The sequence below is a fragment of the Mirounga angustirostris genome, unplaced genomic scaffold, assembly GCF_029215605.1.
Source record: "Mirounga angustirostris isolate CCGP_5_RB_7025 unplaced genomic scaffold, mMirAng1.0.hap1 SCAF_5, whole genome shotgun sequence".
NCBI lineage: Eukaryota > Metazoa > Chordata > Mammalia > Carnivora > Phocidae > Mirounga > Mirounga angustirostris.
The window spans coordinates 7,395,633-7,416,389 of record NW_026991713.1 but is presented as its reverse complement, the minus strand read 5'-3'; the positions used below and the strand labels follow the sequence as shown (position 1 = coordinate 7,416,389).

Below are 20,757 nucleotides of genomic sequence, written 5' to 3'. Positions count from 1 at the left end.
AGCAGGCTCTGAGCTTAGTGCAGAAGCCAGTGGCGGGGCGGGGGGCTCGATCTCACAACCCCAAGATCATGACCTCAGCTGAAATCAAGAGTGGGCCGCTCAACCGCGGGCGCACCCAGGCACCCCAATCTTAATTTAGAAACTGCTAACTTGCAGGTCAAGGTCCACACCTGGTGGATGTACTATCTTGGTGTATACTGACACATTAACATTTTAAAAATGAAGAGGGAACCATTTCGAGGACCTTCCATGCCAGGACTTAAATGTTTATCTATGAAAAAGCAGGAACCCACTGTAAAAGAACTACTATTTATGTAAAGACTTCTTCATAAGGGTAAGGAACTTACAAGGTCAAATTTAATCCTTACAACCTGAAGAGGTAAGCCTTGTTATCCTTATAATTTTTTTTAAGATTTTAGTTATTTGAGAGAGAAAGCAAGCACAGAGGGGAGGGAGAAGCAGACTCCCCGCTGAGCAGAGAGCCCAACACGGGGCTCTATCCCAGGACCTTGAGATCATGACCGGAGCAGAAGGCAGATGCCCAACCAACTGAGCCACCCAGGTGCCCCTATCCTTATTTAATAGATAAGAAAAAAGAAACAAAGAAAGGCTAAATGACTCACTAAAGGTCAACAGCAGAGCAGAATTCAAATACAGGTCTGATTATAAAGCTCACACATTTAAAAAATTTATTTATTTATTTATTTATTTATTTGACAGCACAAGCAGGGGGAGCAGCTGAGTAGGGAGTCTGATGGCGGCCTGCTTCTCCCTCTCCCACTCCCCCCGCTTGTGTTCCTTCTCTCGCCGTGTCTCTCTCTCAAATAAATAAATAAATAAAATCTTAAAAAAAAAATTTTTTTTTAATTAACTAATTTTTTTTTTTAAGATTTTTATTTATTTATTTGACAGAGAGAGAACGAGCAAGAGAGCAAAAGCAGGGGGAGGAGGAGAAGCAGAGGTAGAAGTAGACTCCCCACTCTGCAGGGAGCCCGATGCGGGACTCGATCCCAGGACCCTGGGATCATGACTTGAGCCGAAGGCAGACGCTTAACCTCCTGAACCACCCAGGCATCCTGAGGGCAATGTTTAAAGGAAATTAAGGGGCGCCTGGGTGGCTCAGTCGTTAAGCGTCTACCTTCGGCTCATGATCCTGGAGTCCTGGGATCGAGCCCCGCATCGGGCTCCCTGCTCTGCGGGAAGCCTGCTTCTCCCTCCCCCACTCCCTCTGCTTGTGTTCCCTCTGTCGCTGTGTCTCTCTCTGTCAAATAAATAAATAAAATCTTAAAAAAAAAAAAGGAAATTAAATTACTATGTGTGTACAGTATATTTGAGAAACTGGAAGACACCTATTCTTTTTAAAACCTAGAAATCAATATCAAATACTGAATACTTAATAAATAATAATAATGCCATAAATCCAGGAAATGGCACCACTTTCTCAGGCTGATCATGATGAGTTCAATTATTTCAACTAGACCTATGTAGGTATACTTGTTTATTTTTTAGGTAGTGCTTTTTTTTTAGAGGCGGGAGGAGCAGAGGGAGAGAATCTTAAGCAGGTTCCATGCCCAGCATGAAGCTTGATCCCACAACCCTGAGATCATAACCTGAGCTGAAATCAAGATTCTGATGCTTAACCAACTGAGCGCCCCAGGTAATGCTTATTTAACAATGGAGAAAAACACTTAAAAAAATTTTTTTAAAGATTTTATTTATTTGACAGAGAGATACACAGCGAGAGAGGGAACACAAGCAGGGGGAGTGGGAGAGGGAGAAGCAAGCTCCCCGCAGAGCAGGGAGCCCGACGTGGGGCTCGATCCCAGGACCCCGGGACCCTGGGACCCTGGGACCATGACCTGAGCCGAAGGCAGACAGCCAACGACTGAGCCACCCAGGCGCCCCAACACTTAAAATTTTTAAGACCATTCTGATTTTTTGTAGACATATACAGTTGGCTGAGATCATTTTCTAATTCTTGCCACAGAATTGTATAGTGTTAGAGGTTAAAATTCAGTTTGTAAGTTATGTTTTCCCAACAGCGGAGAATTTGGTACTATTATTAACCTAATTTTTAAAATTGAAGAGGACTGAACTTGAAATTCCAAAATAGACAATTAAGGATTTGAACTTCAAGACCAATCGCTTCTCGGCCTTTTGGCTAAGATCAAGCGTGAACTTCAAGACCATTCACTTTATCACAGGTGTTCTTTTTTTTTTTTTTTAAGATTTTATTTATTTATTTGACAGAGAGAGACACAGGGAGAGAAGGAACACAAGCAGGGGGAGTGGGAGAGGGAGAAGCAGGCTTCCCGCGGAGCAGGGAGCCTGATGCGGGGCTCGATCCCAGGACGCGGGGCTCGATCCCAGGATGCTGGGATCATGACCTGAGCCGAAGGCAGACGCTTAACGACTGAGCCACCCAGGCGCCCCTATCACAGGTGTTCTTAACTCATTAGTTGTATTGTTCTCTTGGCCTTGGAAAAGAAACAAACCAACAACTGGATTATGAAACTAGGTGAGAGGAGCAGAGTTCAGCAGACTTCACTGGGTTGAGGTTGAACTTGCTCCATTCAGCAATGGAGCATGGGGGTGGGGTATGCCCTTGAAATCATCTGGGCATTCATCTTAAACTCGGTTGCAATACCCTTCAGAGGTACGCTCGCTAAGTCTGATGGAGCACAGTTAAAGTGGTGTTTTGCTGAAACTAAGGAGTAGCTTTAATTTTTTTTTAATTTTTAAAAAGATTTATTTATTTTCACAGAGAGGGAACACAAGCAGGGGAAGTGGGAGAGGGAGAAGCAGGCCTCCAGCTGAGCAGGGAGCCCGATGAGGGGCTTGATCCCAGGACCCCAGGACCATGACCTGAGCCGAAGGCAGACGCCCAACGACTGAGCCACCCAGGCACCCCTAAGGAGTAGCTTTTGATGTTTGTAAATGCAAGATGTTATGTGGACCAGGGTGGTTAATAAGCAAATTTTAAAAGTTGATTTGTCTTTATCCAGACAAAACATTTTGACTTACAGTACACATTAAAACTAAAATTACTATAGGATCAGTGACAAATTCTAATCTGAAAATTACTTGGTCTCTACAATTTTGACACACCATAATCCCCCTGACCCACACTTTAGAATTGCTCAGAGAGCTCCCCAAACACATTGCCCATTCAGATTGCTTCCCCCACACATATGTCGTTATCTGCCCAACCCACCCCTTTGCCCGTAGATTCCAATATATCCTTCAAAGCCCAGTTTATTATCCACCTTGACTTCAATTATTCATTTAATACTGAGGAGCTGCTACCTGCTGGGCCAAACAGACTTGGTTACTGCCACCATGGAGCCAGCCTAATGGAGGGCTGTCAATAATCACCAAACACTATCAACAAAATGCTATGGTGCTATGTGGGATTCCAACAAGAGGAATGAACGTAGATTGGGGGTCAGGAGAGGCATCGTTTGAGGCAATATTATCTAAGGTCTGAAGGATGTGTAACAGCTGGACAAAAGGGGGACCGAGCATTAGAGAGAGCTTAATAGGTAAAAAGCACTGAGCAGGAAGGAAACCAGCAGTTGAGGAACTGAAATGAGCCCCAGTGGCTAGAGTGTGAAGAGTGGTAGGAGATGAGACAGGAAAGCTTTAAGGATTATCATTACCCCTGTGGCTATGACCTTCCACTGGCCTTCCTGAGGTGCCCCCAACCTAGGCCAAGAACCTCCTTTGTGCATCCTCCCTGGGTTATTCTAAACTGTTTCTGGCTGCCTTCATTATTCCATTTCTTGAAGGCAGAGATTGTATTTTAATTCAATTTTTGACCCTCAATATATCCCAATTAATCAAGCGTTCTGTTGATCCAAACCAAAGCTCTGATAAGTAGTCAGAAGACTATCTTTGTTCCTTGTCTTTGCTGCTAAATTTCAGTGTAACTTGGGCCAAGCCTCTGTATTCCTAAGGACTCAAAACCTGCTTCAAATCTATGGTGTCAAAGACCACTTGACTAAAGTCTCAAATTATGATTATTTAGGATAACCTGTTGATCACCTCTAGCAGGGAAAAAGTAAATAGTTGCGTTAGGGTAAAGGATACGTCTGCATTTGCCCTTATTCTGTGTATTTACTTAAAAATAATAAAAAAAGGGAACATATACTCAATGTATTTATGTCCACTTTGTGAAACGAATCAACCAAGTTCCGTTCTCTGAACTCATCAGTTTGAACACATTTTGTCTCATCCCTGTGACCATGGTTGGAAGTCATTTCTTCAGTTCAAATTAAAGTTGAACAGGAAGAGGGGAGCCTCGGTGGCTCGGTCGTTGGGCGTCTGCCTTCGGCTCAGGTCATGATCCCAGGGTGCTGGGATTGAGCCCCACGTCGGGCTCCCTGCCCAGCGGGAGGCCTGCTTCTCCCTCTCCCACACCCCCTGCTTGTGTTCCTATTCTCGCTGTCAAATAAATAAATAAAATCTTAAAAAAAAAAAAGTTGAACAGGAAGAAAAAATAGTAAGTTTCTAAAAACAACCTTGATTTATCTGTAACGAAAGGCATCAATGGTTTAGAATTCCTTCCAGCAATAATAAGAGAAGAAGGTGCTTGATGAATCCCAATACGCCTATTCTGAATCACAAATTCCTGGGTGACTAAAATAAATTCCTAGAGTCAAACTTAAATTGGGACTGTGACCGAGTACCAGAAAAGAAACACCTGCTTTATTAATACAACAGCAACAGAAAGGGATTCCAAGTTCTTAGAAGAAAAATAACATGAATAGGCACCACCGGCTAAGTGTTACAAGATCCAATGCCCACGCTGACTGTTCGGAGAGCCCCCCACCCCACTGCAGATGTCTCATCAAGGACAGCTGCCAAAAACAGGTTTCTCACTGCAGTAGCTTCACAGTCAATTCCTCAAACAGAAGACTGAGATGATAGTATTGCTGTTTCAGAAGCTCTTGGTGTAGAGAGAGCATAGCAATTTGGAAAACATGCTTGTTTCTTGAATTCAAGAAAAATCATGAACCAGTCTATCTATTTTCCTCTGCTACGGTGTGCCAGAGTGTTCTGTGAAAGATTTCTTTTCCGGGTAAGAGGAGAGGCAGGGAGGAGAGGGGCCCGTGTACTAACAGGCACTCGGGCGGTGCCCTGTGCCTACTCCCTCTGCGCTGCTGGTGGTAGGCATCTTTTCTGGCAGCTGCTGCACTGGGAGGGAGGAGGAGGCCACCCGCCAATCACCTCTTCTTGAAGCCGTACTTTTTGCGTTCATAGAAGAGATCGGTCTTAGAGCTCCCCAAATTGACAATCTTTGGGCAACCATCTCTCTGGAAAACAGCATAGAGAAGTTGTTAGAAGTCTTTGAGCCTGAACTGAGAGCGATTGAAGGTAAAAATAAGTTATGGATCAGTGGGTTTAGCCATTTACCTTATCCGCTCAGTTATCCTATGCAGTCAATCATCAAGAATTTATTGAGCATCTAGAATGTGCCCAGGGCTTGTCCACTCTCCAGACAGCGTGGCCTGCACTTAGAATGTCGGATGCTCAGCCCACTTCTGTTGCAGATATGATATAGCTGAGGTAGAGTTTAACTCTTAAGATATCCAAAGGGTTTTCTTCAAGTGAGAGGTAAACAATCTGTAATGATCATCTATAGATCAAGCTCTTTAGCTCTCCTCCACCAGCTCAAGAAAGGGAAGAACACCACCAAGGCAAAAAAAAACCCTACAGGCTTTAGGAGATAGTACTTTACATGTTAAATACCATAGGAGAAAACTGGGCTTGATGTGTCCTTTTAATTCACTTAATTTGACACATGGTCTTGGGGGAAGAGTGTTCCTGTGTTAGAGATGGCTGCTGAAGGTCCGTACTGATTTGTAATGACACGTTCCCCTGGCCATTTTGTGAGCTTGAGCGGTTTCAGTGAAGCCCCTGGGAAGCTGTGTTCTGCAGAAATAATGACTACCTCAGTTGATCTGGGATGATGGGAGGAAAGTTGGGGAAGATGCTACTAGAGAAAACCTTCACAGGTCTGGTTTTATTAAACACCTGCTATCAAAGGAGGTTGCTCCCTGGGACACTGGGCTTTAGAATGAATTAATGATCAAGTCCTTAGACATCTCATTTCTAATTTAGGTGATTTCTCTTTTGGGGGGCCAATATCGACACCGTACAAAAATCCCTAAAAACACACAAAGCCAACGCTAACATTTCATTATTTTCTAAAAAACATGTAGTATATATTACCTTGAGAACTGCTATCTGTGGAGTTCAGTGTGCTGAGGGAGCCAGGGAGTGGGCCCAGCCCCACCAACAGCTCCCGATGTGAACTCAGGCCGTGTAAGCTCTATTTAAAGTCCTGGGGCAAATGAGGCAGCACCTGCCTCTTATGGTGAAGGTGGCCTGATACCAAACACGACCATGCTCTAAGCTCTTTATCTTTAGAGATGCTATGAAATGTTGTGCTATGACAGCCTGTTTAGGCTTATTATGCCTTACTGACTTGCACGACTGTGGGCAAATCACTTCTCTTTGGACTCATATTCCCTAACTGTAAAATAAGTGGACCAGATCAGGTCCATGTGTACAAACTGTAGAGAGCCCTGCAGAGTTCTGTGAGGTGCCAGGTGATACCAAGGACCCATCCTTCAAACTGGGCAGCTCCGTACTCACAGCTTAGGTTAAGATGGTAGATTGTGGTGTCAGGCCACCTGACTTTTGATGTTATTAATCTCTTTGTATCTCTTTTTAGTCACGTATAAAATTAGCACAATGGTAGAACCTATCTACAGAATTACAAATCAATAAATACTTAAATAAATGGATTTCCTGATTTTATTTGACAGAAAGAGAGTGCACAAGCAGGGAGAACAGGAGAGGGAGAAGCAAGCTCCCAGCTGAGCAAAGAGCCCAATGTGAGACTCGATCCCAGAACCCTGGGATCATGACCTGAGCTGAAGGCAGACACTTAACCGACTGAGCCAGCCAGGTGCCCCTGTAAAACACTTTCTGAAGATAGGACTCTACATATTAAAAAACAGTTGGGGGGCGCCTGGGTGGCTCAGTCGTTAAATGTTTGCCTTTGGCTCAGGTCATGATCCTGGGATCCTGGGATTGAGCCCCACACTGGGCTCGCTGCTCGGCGTGAAGCCTGCTTCTCCCTCTCCCACTCCCCCTGCTTGTGTTCGTGCACTTGCTCTCTGTCAAATAAATAAAATATTAAAAAAACAGTTGGAAAACCAATGTATCGGATTATGAGATCTTTGGTTTTTATGGCATTGTCTCTCACAGACTGTTTCCTGTTTTCTTGCCTAAACACTCCTGCGTTTTATTTTCTACACATCTCCCAAGGGTCTAATTGTTGTTCCCAAATTCTACCAATGCTGTATGAGATGAGGATGTGCTCTCCGGAACAGGCTAGCTTTTGTTGAATATGCCTGTGAATGGGATCCTGAGGCGGGGCTCCATCCCAGGACCCTGGGATCATGACCTGAGCCAAAGGCAGACGCCTAACTTACTGAGCCACCCAGGTGCCCCAGTAATTGTGTTTTTCTGATCTCAAAAATTTTTTCATTGCTTTTTCCTGCATTTCAGTTTTGTATAGATTTCCATTTGCTACGTTATGTTTTGGTAATGGTAAGTGTTGGATTTAAAATATTAGTTGGGGCACGTGGGTGGCTCAGTCGGTTAAGCTTCAACTCATTTTGACTCAAGTCATGATCTCAGAGTCTTGGGATTGAGCCCCGGACGACACTGGGCTCTGGGCTCAGTGGGGAGTCTGCTCCTCTCCCTCTCCTCCTGCTTGCTCCAGCAAGTGCCCCGCCTAAGGATCTCTGCTCAGTGGGGAGTCTGCTCCTCCCTCTCCTCTGCCCCTCCTCCCTGCTTGTGCTCTCTCTCAAATAAATAAATCTTAAAAAAAGAGAAAAATACAATTACCGAAAGTGGGCCTACATCTTTCTTACAAATGATAGCAAAGAATTATGAGATGGGTGCTAGTGGCAAGGCCTGCTTTATTAATTGAAATTAAATGTGTTGTTCCTTTTTTTTCTTTAAGTAATCTCTATACCCAACATGGGGCTCAAATTTACAACCCGGAGATCAAGAGTCTCATGCTGTACTGACTGAGCCAGCCAGGTGCCGGTTTTTTGTTTTTAATTAAAAATAAATAAATAAATAAACAAACCTTTATTTGCAGACTCCCCAGTGAGGGTGGAGCCTGACATGGGGCTCAATCTCAGGACACTGAGATCATGACCTAAGCTGAAATCAAGAGTCAGCCACTTAACTGAGCCAGCCAGGTGCCTGTGTTTTGTTTTTTTAAAGTAAACTACTGACCAACATGGAGCTCAAACTCAAGACCCTGAGATCAAGAGTCACGTGCTTTACCAACTGAGCCAGCCAGGCACCCCAAATGTTGTTCATACTTTTTTTTTTTTTTTTAAGATTTTATTTATTTGAGAGAGAGACACAGAGAGAGAGAGGGAACACAAGCAGGCTTCCCGCCGAGCAGGGAGCCCGATGTGGGGCTCGATCCCAGGACCTTGGGATCATGAACTGAGCTGAAGGCAGACGCTTAACGACTGAGCCACCCAGGCACCCCAATGTTGTTCATTCTTTTGACAACTGTTTAGTGAGTAACAATAATGTGAAAACCAGACTGTACATTGATTGGGACCTTAATAATAGTATCATATTTTCCATCTGAAAGGCCTTTAAGCTCTCAATAATGGTATCCATGAAATAACAGGGATACTACTTCCTTTTTGGGGAGAATTCCCTAAAGCTACCCACATGTTCGCAGCAAAGACTTGAACGTGGGCTTTCTGCCTTCTAGTCTGGTGTTTTTACTACCCAGGCTTCTCAGAGGCAAAAACCAAAACTTTCCCATGGTTTAAGAAATTGTAAAGGAGGTAAACTTATGAATTAATTTTGAAAACTACCAAATATCTTTTTTTTCAGCCTAACAGCTCTGCTGTACACTAAACAGGGAAAAGAGAATGATATAAATAGTGAGAGGGAGGACGCCTGGGTGGCTTAGTCATCACGCGTCTGCCTTCAGCTCAGGTCATGGTCCCAGGGTCCTGGGATCGAGCCCCACATCAGGCTCCCTGCTCAGCGGGAGGCCTGCTTCTCCCTCTCCCACTCCTCCTGCTTGTGTTCCCTCTCTCACGGTGTCGCTCTCTGTCAAAGAAATAAAATCTTAAAAAAAAAACAAAAAACAAAAAAACAGCGAGAGGGAGAGGCACATCCTTAATCACCCTGAGAATAGCAATATAGTGAGGTGGTTTGAGGCAGTGCTTTGACTGTGACCACCCATTCTTTTTTTTTTTTTAAGATTTTATTTATTTATTTGACAGAGAGCGACAAAACGAGAGAAGGAACACAAGCAGGGGGAGCGGAAGAGGGAGAAGCAGGCTCCCCTCCGAGCAGGGAACCCGATGCAGGGCTCAATCCCAGGGCCCTGGGATCAAGACCTGAGCCGAAGGCAGGCGCCTAAGGACTGAGCCACCCAAGCGCCCTAACCACCCATTCTTAAAAGTTATGAAACCATCTTCAATATTACCATGGTTTGTATTTATCATCACCCAATAAAATATTATTCCTTAGAACTTAATTTTTCTCGTTAGAGAGAAAATATAATTTGAATTTGAATTTAAATTTGAATTTAATTTAAATTTAATATTTGGGGGGCAATAATGAAATGAAAAACATGAGAAACAGGGAGTCAGAAAACTTGGGTTCTAGTCTTGGATCTGCCACTGATTAGCCATGTGACCTTGGGCCAAGTTGCTTAACATCTGGAAGCCTTAGTTTTCTCGTTTGTATCACAAAGAACTTTTGGAAAAGAACGTTCAGCACAGTTTGGGGCACACAGCAAGAGCTCTATAAATGTTAGTGGCTATTCCCCTTGTCTTCTGGTTGGGAGAGCTGAAGAAAATATAAATAAAAGAAATAAAGAAATTGAGGGATAAGGGGACATCAGATCAGTATGATGCTGCACTGTAAGAAATTATGAACGAGTCCTCTGGCAGCAGCGCCCACAGATATGACTCCTGAGTATTCTTGATGCTGAAAACCTAAGTGAGGAACCCGTTTAATTCACTGGTCTAATTCCCTTATAAATTATGAAAATGGCAGGAAGAGGAGCACAGTAACTGGGCTTGCTTTGTTTGCAGGAGGATTTCTTTTTTTTTTTTAAATAAGATTTTATTTATTTATTTGAAAGAGAGAATGAGAGACAGAGACCACGAGAGGGAGGAGGGTCAGAGGGAGAAGCAGACTCCCCGCCGAGCAAGGAGCCCGATGTGGGACTCGATCCCGGGACTCCAGGATCGTGACCTGAGCCGAAGGCAGTCGCTTAACCGACTGAGCCACCCAGGCGCCCTGCAGGAGGATTTCTGCCTAGGAAAAAGGTCTGAAGGACTTAATCTACATGAAGATCTGTAAGGCTGAGAGGCTGGATCATGTCACTGGACTGCTTTGTGGTCCTTGGAAACTACTGCTGAGTAAATGTAAGCTAGATGCCATCTCAAGTATCCTCAGAACATTCCTATACGTATGAAGTAGACGGAGTGATGTCTAAAATAATTATCAGGAACGGAATGAAGCACAAAGATCCAAAGTATCAGTTCACGCACCACATGCAGACAAGTCAGACAGTAATTAACATTTATTAAGCACTCTGGTTACAAGCTTATTCCAGACAAGAACTCTAGCTACAACCATGTAGAAGTTAAAAAAAATGTTGTCCTTATGGACTCTGTAGCTAGTTTAAGACCTGTTCATATTTTTCTCATCATTGCTGTTGCCTTCCCATAGTTTCACTGCTTATAGATTATAAATAATTATAAAATACTTATTGTATACCAGACCTTATGGATGGCTTACAGGAGAAGCACCAAAATGTGGACCATGTTTATAATACATACTAGACACTATACCAAAAACTCAGGAAGAGAAATAAATAGTGAAACCAAGGTCCTTTCTCTAAAGGAGTGCAACCTAGCTGGTGGATCAGATAGATAAAGATATGCTTTGACACACAAAGATAAATGCAAATCAGAGTTCAGGATAGGATAATGTTTAAATCATCAACTGAAATGTCCCACTTCCTGGGGCTAGACAGGCTCCAAATACATAGACTGAGGGGGCTGGGTGTTTCTACTCAACATGGGCACATCCTACCAGAAGAACTTATGAAAGGATGACAAGGTGTAATAGGGACACCACTAGCTTTACTCAGACAATCTGCACTTGCCATTTATTAGCTGGGTAACAGACTGTAAAATGGGGATAACATGGGACACCTGGGTGGCTCAGTCGGTTAAGCGTCTGGTCATGATCCCAGGGTCCTGGGATGGAGTCCTACATTGGGCTCCTTGCTCAGCAGGGAGCCTGTTTCTCCCTCTGCCTGCCGCTCCCCCGCTTGTGCTCTGACAAATAAATAAAATCTTAAAAAAACCCCCAACAAAATGGGGATAACAATAATCCCTATTTAACAAAGTTATTGTGAAGAATAAAGGATGACATCTATATACTAGTCCGCACATGGGAACATTAAGAATCATGTATCATTTTTTAAAATTAATTAATTAATTAATATATTTTAAAGATTTTATTTATTTGATAGAGAAAGACACAGTGAGAGCAGGAACACAAGCAGGGGGAGTGAGAGAGGGAGAAGCAGGCTCCCCGCTGAGCAGGGAGCCCGATGCGGGGCTCGATCCCAGGACCCCGGGATCATGACCTGAGCTGAAGGCACACTTAACGACTGAGCCACCCAGGCAACCCTAAATTTTATTTATTTATTTGACAGAGACACACTGTGAGAGGGAACACAAGCAGGGGGAGTGGGAGAGGGAAAGCAGGCTTCCTGCAGAGCAGGGAGCCCGATTTGGGGCTTGATCCCAGGACCCCGGGATCATGACCTGAGCCGAAGGCAGTCGCTTAACGACTGAGCCACGCAGGTGCCCCCATTTTTTTCTTTTAAGATTTATTTGAGGGGCACCTGGTGGCTCATTCAGTTGAGCATCTGCCTTCAGCTCAGGTCATGAGCCTGGGATCCTAGGATCCAGCCCCTCCCTCTCATCAGGGAGCCTGCTTCTCCCTCTCCCTCTGCAGCTCCCCCTGCTGCATGCTTGCTCTCTGTCAAATAAATACAGTCTTAAAAAAAAAGAATTAAAAACAAAAGATTTATTTGACAGAGAGCACGCACCTGCGAGAGGGGGGAGGAGCAGGGGAGAGAGAATCCTCAAGCGGACTCCCTGCTGAGCACAGATCCTGACCGTGGCTTGATCCCAGAACCCTGAGATCATGACCTGAGCTGAAACCAAGAGTCAGCTGCTCAACCTACTGAGCCACCCAGGCATTCCTCATGTTATCTTTTGCCTTACCCTAGATTAGGTAACCAGGTACCTTCTATTAGCTTAGTGGTACTATTATGACACTTAAAAAAACTTTTTTTGGGGGGCGCTTGGGTGGCTCAGTTGGTTAAGTGTCTGCCTTCGGCTCAGGTCATGGTCCCAGAGTCCTGGGATCGAGTCCTACATCAGGCTCTTTGCTCAGCAGGGAGTCTGCTTCTCCCTCTTACTCAAATAAATAAATAAAATCGTAAAAAAAAAAAAAACAACCACAAAACTTTTTTTATGATTTTATTTATTCGTCAGAGAGAGAGCACAAGCAGGAGTGGCACAGCAGGCAGAGAAGCAGGCTTCCTGCCGAGCAAGGAGCCCAATGTGGGACTTGATCCCAGGACCCGAGCCGAAGGGAGACGCCTAACCGACTGAGCCACCCAGCCGACCGACACTTCTTTTTACTGTGTCATACATAAGAAGAAAACAAGCAAATTCATAGTCCCCATCCCCCTAAGAAGGTTCCTGTTTCCAACCTAAACAAAAACAGTAAAACTTGCTTTTGTTTTAGATCTACAAGCTCTCTATCCTGGCATTTGACTAAAGGAATTGAATAGCCACTGCCGCCACACGATGTCAAGGGGCAAAAACGTCACAAGACAGAATCACAATCCTGCAATATCAGACCAAAGGCATTCTTTAGCCAAAGTGGGAATCAACTTCAGTTGTCCCAAATTCAACTGTCACCACATCCACTCAAACAATCTTTAATGATAGTAAAGAAAATGACTGAGTAGCTATTACATACTATGCACTGTGCCAGGACTCACAAAGTGCAGGATGTTGTTTCTGAATTAAGAATAATCAGAGAGACATCAAAGGAGTAGAGAGGGCTCTCCAAATTGCTGACGTTGACAAAGTTTTGCTTCTGTTGCATTTTAGCCCTTGATGCAAAATAACTGCCTTTTATTGGACTACACCCACCTCACCTCATAGAACTTGAGGCAATTATAACCTACGTGCCTGGCTGAACATAGTAATCTCCACAGGCCATAGGAGTTTGCCGTGGTTGGCAAAGAGTTACTGAATAAAAGCGGCAAAGATCAGACGGAAAGCTTAGTATACACTCACATCCTTCTCCTGGATGGTGCACTCCTTACAATAATAGGCATCAGAGACTCCAGGGCCTCCACAGATCACACAGCGCCCCTGGTAAGAGCCATAATTACACTCATCGCAGATGCGCACCAGCGTGCAGGGACGCACGTAGGAGTCACAGATCACACATTTGCCATCACCTGCGAAGAAGAGAGAATGGAATTATGCCCACATGCAAGTACCTCCTTAAGTCTACTGCCCTCCTGCTATGGGGAAATACGGTAGTCTCCACCTGATTGTGACTTTAGGACCCTCTATTTTGGTTATCACAAAACTCAGCTAACCCAGCGTCCATCTCAATCCCTTCAACATGTAAATTAACCAACTAATATATAAAGAGGTTAGAACATCACCTCATAGACAAGAACTCTCTATCATTACCGGTAAAGAACTGTGTATGTGTGTTTTGGGGACGGGGTCAGGCCATCTCCTGGCCAAAGCTAGAGATTTTCTCAAAACGTAAACATAGGGACTCCTGGGTGGCTCAGTTGGTTAAGCAACTGCCTTCGGCTCAGGTCATGATCCCAGACTCCTGGGATCAAGTCCCGCATCAGGATCCTTGCTCAGCGGGGAGCCTGCTTCTCCCTCTGCCTGCCGCTCCCCCTGCTTGTGCTCTCTCTCTCTCTGACAAATAAATAAATAAAATCTTTAAAAACAAACAAACCCCCTAAACATAATGTTTAAAATGTGCAAGTTGGAGCGGGGAGATGGAGAGGGCTTTGGTTGCAGCCTAGGACTCAATGTTCACATTCTTCCAGGCACATCTACTCAAAACCCTCTTTGTGTTACTGCTGGAAATGCCCGTTTGCTGGCTTTACACAAACTTGTGAGGGGAAGGAGTGGGGTGTTCGGGAGGGCGTGTTCCACTCACATTTTTCACACAGTCTTCCGATGGCTGCAAGATCAAAGATGGTAAAGAGCACAGTTAGAATTGGTTTTGACGAAGATCCTCGAGTTTGGGGTGGCGACACAGCAGGGACTGCAGTGAGCCTTACGGGCTCTTATCCGTCTTACCTTCCTCGTAAGCTTCCGTGCAAAGCAAACCCACACCCTTCTGAGGCCGCTCCCAGGTCCTGGGCAATCTGAGCTTCCCCGGACCTCACTTCGGCCGCCCGCCTCTGGCTCCCAGCACGCGCGCCCCCGCCCTCTTTCCATCAGAGCCCACAAACCCGCGCGCTCCCACGCTACCAACCGTGAGGCGGGAAACGTGGCGCCTCCGAGGCAAAACCCTAAGGATGAGATGGGAGCCTCTGACCCCCCAGCTCCTAACACCATCCCCACCCAGACAGCTGGGAGCAGAAAGCTGCCTCACCAACACCAGCCTGCTTGCGGCAAAAGATCAAATCCGGATGATGTTTAGCCATAGTCCAAACGCTAGCCGGCCACCGGAAGCTTAAAGAACTTCCGCCCGACCTTTAGCCTCCATTTTCCAGCCTCCCGGTCGCTGTGATTGGTCCTCCAGGCTTCATCAAGACCGGTTCGCTCTCGCTCGCTCTGGCTCGCTATCGCGTGATCAAAACCTCAAGTTAAAAAGTAGGAGTTTCCGTCGTGGCTTGGGAGCCAGGTCCTGGCAGATGCATGGAAGTCATTAAAAAAATGCCTTTCCCAGATTTGGGTGGAAGAGACAACTGAAACTTGCCCTTCGATAACACATTTATGTGCCCGGTATTTACTTCCGCAAGTGTTTTTATGCAGCTCTTTTCCTTTCAGGCCTCCGTTTCTAACACGGAAGCTCCGCCCACTGCGCTCGCCGGGATCTGGCCCCTCAACGGAGGCTCCGCCTTCACCGTCATGCGTTTCTCTTTAGGCCCCGCCTCTGCCCCAAAGCTTTAAATGCGCGGTGGTTCACGTCATTTTCACGCGACCTCATCTTTGTCAGTGCACAAAATGGCGCCTTACAGCCTACTGGTGACCCGGCTGCAGGTGAGCGAGTTCGGGGCCCTCTGGGTTCATGAGGGCGGGGTGCCTCCTACTGTGCCTGCGGCTGTGGGCGAGGCAAGGCGAGGCGGGCCCGACCTCCCGCCGACTTTTCGTGTACCTGTCCGGACCGCGGGCCTAGCGCCGGTGCCGGCTCCTCCCGCGCCCGAGGTCAAGGCGTCCCGGCTCGGCTCTCCCGGTCCTGTCCCCGCCCCGTGGCAAGCGTAGGTCTAAGCAGTGGCTGTCAGGTGAAGAGTGGAGGCACCTCTTTCTGAGGACTGCACTCTCCTCTCTTGTAGGGTGTCTTTCCGTTCCTCAAGGTGAGGACAAGGTGACTGAGGGGGCGCGGTCATTGTGGAGCCCGCTAGGCCCAGAGTCTGAAGGCCTCATTTCTCATCTCTCGGCAGCAGAGTCCTGCCAGCCAGGTGCATCTACGATTGCCAGGCCTGGAGACTGTAGAAGAGTTTAGTACCCTGTTCCAATTTAAAAGGATCCTGTGGAACATATAGCCAAGAAAGCAAGGGGACTTTCCTGGCCCAGACGTAGTAAATAGTAACAATAACAGTAGTCTCTCATCTCTGCAAGATTGCAAGACTGTTCTAATTCCTCATCATATCATTTGATTATTCATATAATCATTTATTCTCATTGGATAGGTGACAAAACTGCTAGAAAGTAGGTGAAAGTTTGTGCTCTCTTGAGTGTCACCGAGGTGGTGTGGCCGGAGCATCTGCACTACTTACCCTTTTGTTCTTGTTCATGTCAGTCTGTCTTTTATGAGCCAGAGTGTGATCCTTGAGCTGACATTTGTATTTGTGAGAGTACTAGTATAGAGTATTTTGAGCTCAGTTGCTTTTCAGTTACTAGGTGGGAGGATAAAGAGACTCAACAGTTTGACCTTGACTGTCCTGTTATGAACCATCTATTAAATTGACTGTGACTGCCGGATGGTTTTCTTCAGTCCTAACTTAACAACACTAGGGAGGTTTTATATGTAAGGTTTCAATGTCAAGCATGTGTTTTTTTTTTTTTTTTTAAGATTTTATTTATTTATTTGACAGAGACAGCGAGAGAGGGAACACAAGCAGGGGGAGTGGGAGAGGGAGAAGTTGAGCAGGGAGCCTGAGGGGCATCAGACCAGGGACGTCAGACGCCGGGCTAGATCCCAGGATCCTGAGATCATGACCCGAGCGGAAGGCAGTCGCTTAACCGACTGAGCCCCCAGGCGCCCCAAGCATGTATTTTGTTAATAAAGCAAGCAATAAAGTAGACATTCTCTAACAACCTTTACATTTAACTTTGTGAATCTGTTTTGAATCAAGTGGCACAGCTTTGATTATAAAATTAAAGAAGTTATGTGCTATACTCTCAGGAAGCATTGTGTTACGAGGGTTTTGTTTTGTTTTTTTTAAATCACATTGCTTAAATTTAGACCATAGGGTTTAAAATGAAATTGGGGCGCCTGGGTGGCTCAGTCATTGAGCATCTGCCTTCCGCTCAGGTCGTGACCCCAGAGTCCTGGGATCGAGCCCCGCATCGGGCTCCCTGCTTGGCGGGAAGCCTGCTTCTCCCTCTCCCACTCCCCCAGCTTGTGTTCCCTCTCTCGCTGTGCCTCTCTTTGTCAAATAAATAAATAAAATCTTAAAAAAAAAAAAATTCTAAAGAGATAATTAGGGCAAACCCCTTATCTTTGCCCAGAATTGAGAGATCGTAAGTATTTAAGACAAATGATTTCATTTTTTTTTTAAGAAGATTTTATTTATTTATTTGACAGAGACATGGCGAGAGAGGGAACACAAGCAGGGGGAGTGGGAGAGGGAGAAGCAGGCTTCCCGCAGAGCAGGGAGCCTGATGCGGGGCTCAATCCCAGGACACTGGGATCATGACCTGAGCCTCAAGGCAGACACTTAGCGACTGAGCCACCCAGGTGCCCGTCTCTTTAGAATTCTTGATTTTCTAGGTTAATGATGTACAAAGAAAGGTAGTTGTTTTTTCCTGATCCTGCTGTCCCATGGTGTAGTGAAGTCAGGCAATATTATTTGATGTTAAATGATTACAGATTTAGTGATCTTTGAAGAGAGGACTAATATTACAGTATTTTTGAACTGAAAAAGGGTTTTGGAAAGCATTAGTGTTAGACTAGTACAGAAAGAGATCTGGGCCGTAGTTCATATTCTTTGCTGACCCTGTGACCTTGAGCAAATTACTTTTGAATTCTAGTTTCCTCATCTGTCAGTTTGGGATGATCTTCATTGATAAATGCTTATTGAGTACTTGGTAATAGGCTTCCATTCAGATTGTTATGAAGTGATAAGAAAATGGAATATATTTGTTTATGATCATCGTGTAGTCCAACTTCCTTTTTTATAGATGGATAATATAAGACCTTGGGAGCCTGGGTGACTTCCAGTAGCAGAGTGAGGATTAAAATCCAGGTATCCTTGTTTGTTCATTCAGTTAAGGTGAATGACTAGCAGTATACCACATTGCCTCCCAATAGCCAGGCTGTCTTAAGTAATGGCCAGCTAACACTGTGCTCTGAGAACCTTGTAAATTTACCTCTTTTGTGTTTAGCTAGATTTGAGAAGTGATGGTAGTACCTTAGTTGTCATGGCTGCAGAACCCTGTCCATGCGTTTCAGTTTATTCCTACCTCATTCACTGCATATTTATTGAATAATCACCACTTGCTTCGAATACAATGATGAGCAAAGCAGACAGTTCCCATTCTTGTGTAATTTGTACTATATTCTAATGTGTTTTACTGCAGAGGGCCTTGGAAGTCTTTCTCAGCCAAAATATTTTTCTTCTACCCTTGACTGGACCCAAGGTGAAGGTCAGTAATAGAATGATGACAATTACTACTGCCATGAAGAGTAGCTCACATTTACCTGGCTGTGTGCCAGTAATCCCACATGATCCTGTGAGATAAGGCAGACCTAGTGGCTCTAATAGACACACAGGATTAGAGAAGAAACACAGTATGAGGGTTAAGAACCTGGATTCTGGCATAACACTATCTTGACTTGAAAGCTGACTCTAATATTCCCTAGCTGTGACTGGGAAGATTACTTGACCTCTCTCTGCCGCGTCCCTCACCTGTAAGATATAGATAATGATAGTACATCTGGCCTATCTAATTATTGTATTATAGTTGCAAACTATTTAGAACCCTGCCTATACCTCGTAAGTGCTGTATAGTTAAGTATAATTAAATTAAGTAACATGAAATAAACTTGCCTAGGGCCTTGTCACTAGTCATTAGCAGGTGTGATTTGAATCTGTACCTTTTTGGTTCTGGAGTCTGAGGTCCTAGCACCTGCACTATACTGCTTCTCTTTGGCGTCAAGACTCAGCCTATCACCCAGGGTACAGTTAATGCTTCATAACCTGAGAACAGATCTCCTTAAGTTGAAAGTGTTCCACTGTTTAACAGTGCCTGCCATCAGCTTGTAAGGTTAGAAACAGGGAAAAAAAATGGTAGTCAACATTTTGAAAAGTCCCATTTTCTCTTTGGTATTTATTTTTTATTTGTGTGCACATGACTCTGGATGGTAGATAAAAGGGGTTGGGCACTTGCAAATATGTTTCTTAGGTCTTTGGTTTTGCCTTGAGGTACTGAGTTGCTGAGTTCTCATGTGACCTTGGGGAAGTCCTGTAACCTCACATGTAAATCTGAGATGGCCTTTAAGTACAAAGGAGTCTGACAAATTTGGCAGAAGTTCTCTGTGAAGTGCTATGTTAAAACAACAACCACCACCACCTTGGGAATTAGGAAACGGGTCATTCTGGTTGCATGTCACTGTACCGTCTCAGGTATCCTATAGTCAGCTGTTGACTGGAGTTGAGTAAATGAATGAATGATTGAATGGATGAGTAAACAAACTTCCAATCTAAAATTTGGGCAGAGGGAGTAGAGTCCTCATCTTGAGCACTAGGGGAGCAAATTGTTGCCGTTTGAACTAGCTGTTTCCAAAATGTTCATTGAATGCTTTACTATACGCCTAACACTGTTCTAGACCCTGTGAGTGCAACAGTAAACAAGAATAGTGGATCTTATATTGTAGTTCTGGGCAAACAAAATAAACAAGTAGACAACATTGTAGCTACTAAGTGCTATGAGGAAGGTAAAGTAGGATCCTGTGGTAGAGAGGGTAAGTGTGGGGACGTGACATGGCTTTAACTGGGGTGGTTGGGGACGGCCCTTCAGAAGAGGAGATATTTGAGCTGATACTTAATTGATAAGAAAGCAGCCCTTCAGTATTTTTTTTTAAATATTTTTATTTATTTATTTGAGAGCGAGCACGAGCAGGTGGGGGAAGGGGCAGAGGGAAAGGGAGAAGTAGACTCCCCACTGAGCAGGGAGCCCACTGTGGGGCTCAATCCCAGGACCCCGAGATCATGACCTGAGCTGAAGGCAGACACTTAACCGACTGAGCAACCCAGGCACCCCAGCCTTTCAATGTTTTGGGAGGAGAGATTTCAAGGAGGAGCAGCATGTGCAAAGCACCTGATGTAGGTGTGAGCTTAGTGTGTTGAAGATAAGAAATAAGGCCCCACTGGTTTAGTTGGTGGAGTGTGTAACTCTTGATCTCAGGGTTGTGGTTTCAAGCCCCATGCTGGGTGGAGAGATTACTTTAAAATAAAATCTTTTTTTCCCCCCAAATATTTTATTTACTTGACAGACAGAGAGAATGCACAAGCGGGGGAGTGGGAGGGAGAGGGAGAAGCAGGCTCCCCGCTGAGCAGGGAGCCTGATGTGGGGCTCGATCCTGGGACCCTGGGATCATGACCTGAGCTGAAGGCAGACACTTAACCAACTGAGCCACGTGGGCACCTCTTAAAAATGGTACCTTTAGGGGCGCCTGGGTGGCTCAGTTGGTTAAGCAACTGCCTTCGGCTCAGGTCATGATCCTGGAGTCCTGGGATCGAGTCCCGCAACGGGCTCCTGGCTCGGCGGGGAGCCTGCTTCTCCCTCTGACCCTATCCCCTCTCATGCTGTTTCTCTCTCTCTCTCTCTCTCAAATAAATAAATAAATAAAATCTTTAAAAAAAATGATATCTTTAGGGATGCCTGGGTGGCTCAGTCGGTTGGGCGTCTGCCTTCGGCTCAGGTCATGATCCCGGGATCTTGGGATCAAGTCCCGCATCGGGCTCCCTGCTCCGCGGGGAGCTTGCTTCTCCCTCTGTCTTTGTCTCTCTCTCTCTCTCTCTCTCTGTCTCTCATGAATAAATAAATAAAGTCTTAAAAAAAAAAAAAAGAAAAATGGTATCTTTAAAAAAAGAAAAAATAAGGCCAGGGTGGCTGAGGGTTGAGAGGAAAGTCTGAGTAAGAGGTGGGGGCC

The 20,757-nt window shown here is 45.1% G+C and overlaps 2 protein-coding genes across 5 annotated transcripts in view; one reads left to right on the top strand and one right to left on the bottom strand.

Moving 5' to 3' along the window:
- Positions 1–1,695: 1,695 nt before the first annotated feature.
- PHF5A (PHD finger protein 5A) lies at positions 1,696–15,216 on the bottom strand. 3 transcript variants are annotated; one of them, XM_045872446.3, is made up of 4 exons: positions 14,809–15,216; positions 14,368–14,391; positions 13,470–13,636; positions 1,696–2,477 (listed from the first exon to the last, which is right to left on the bottom strand). In XM_045872446.3, exons 1-4 carry the CDS (start codon positions 14,858–14,860, stop codon positions 2,448–2,450), a joined length of 273 nt encoding a protein of 90 aa, XP_045728402.1. In that variant the 5' UTR covers positions 14,861–15,216; the 3' UTR covers positions 1,696–2,447. The 3 variants fall into 3 exon arrangements, with proteins under 3 accessions (XP_045728402.1, XP_045728401.1, XP_045728403.1); XM_045872445.3 differs by lacking the exon at positions 1,696–2,477 and adding an exon at positions 4,686–5,315 and having other exon boundaries at positions 14,809–15,198; XM_045872447.3 differs by lacking the exon at positions 1,696–2,477 and adding an exon at positions 5,403–5,543 and having other exon boundaries at positions 14,809–15,215.
- Positions 15,217–15,279: 63 nt separating this feature from the next.
- The window catches only part of ACO2 (aconitase 2), a 57,215-nt gene continuing 51,737 nt past the window's right edge, over positions 15,280–20,757 (top strand). The window contains exons 1-2 of one of the 2 annotated variants that reach the window (XM_045872441.3): positions 15,344–15,419; positions 18,183–18,248. In XM_045872441.3, coding sequence (XP_045728397.1) covers positions 15,384–15,419; positions 18,183–18,248 — 102 coding nt within the window. In that variant the 5' untranslated portion in view covers positions 15,344–15,383. Of the gene's footprint in view, positions 15,420–18,182; positions 18,249–20,757 lie in introns of both variants that reach the window. The other variant, XM_045872442.2, reaches the window with a different exon arrangement.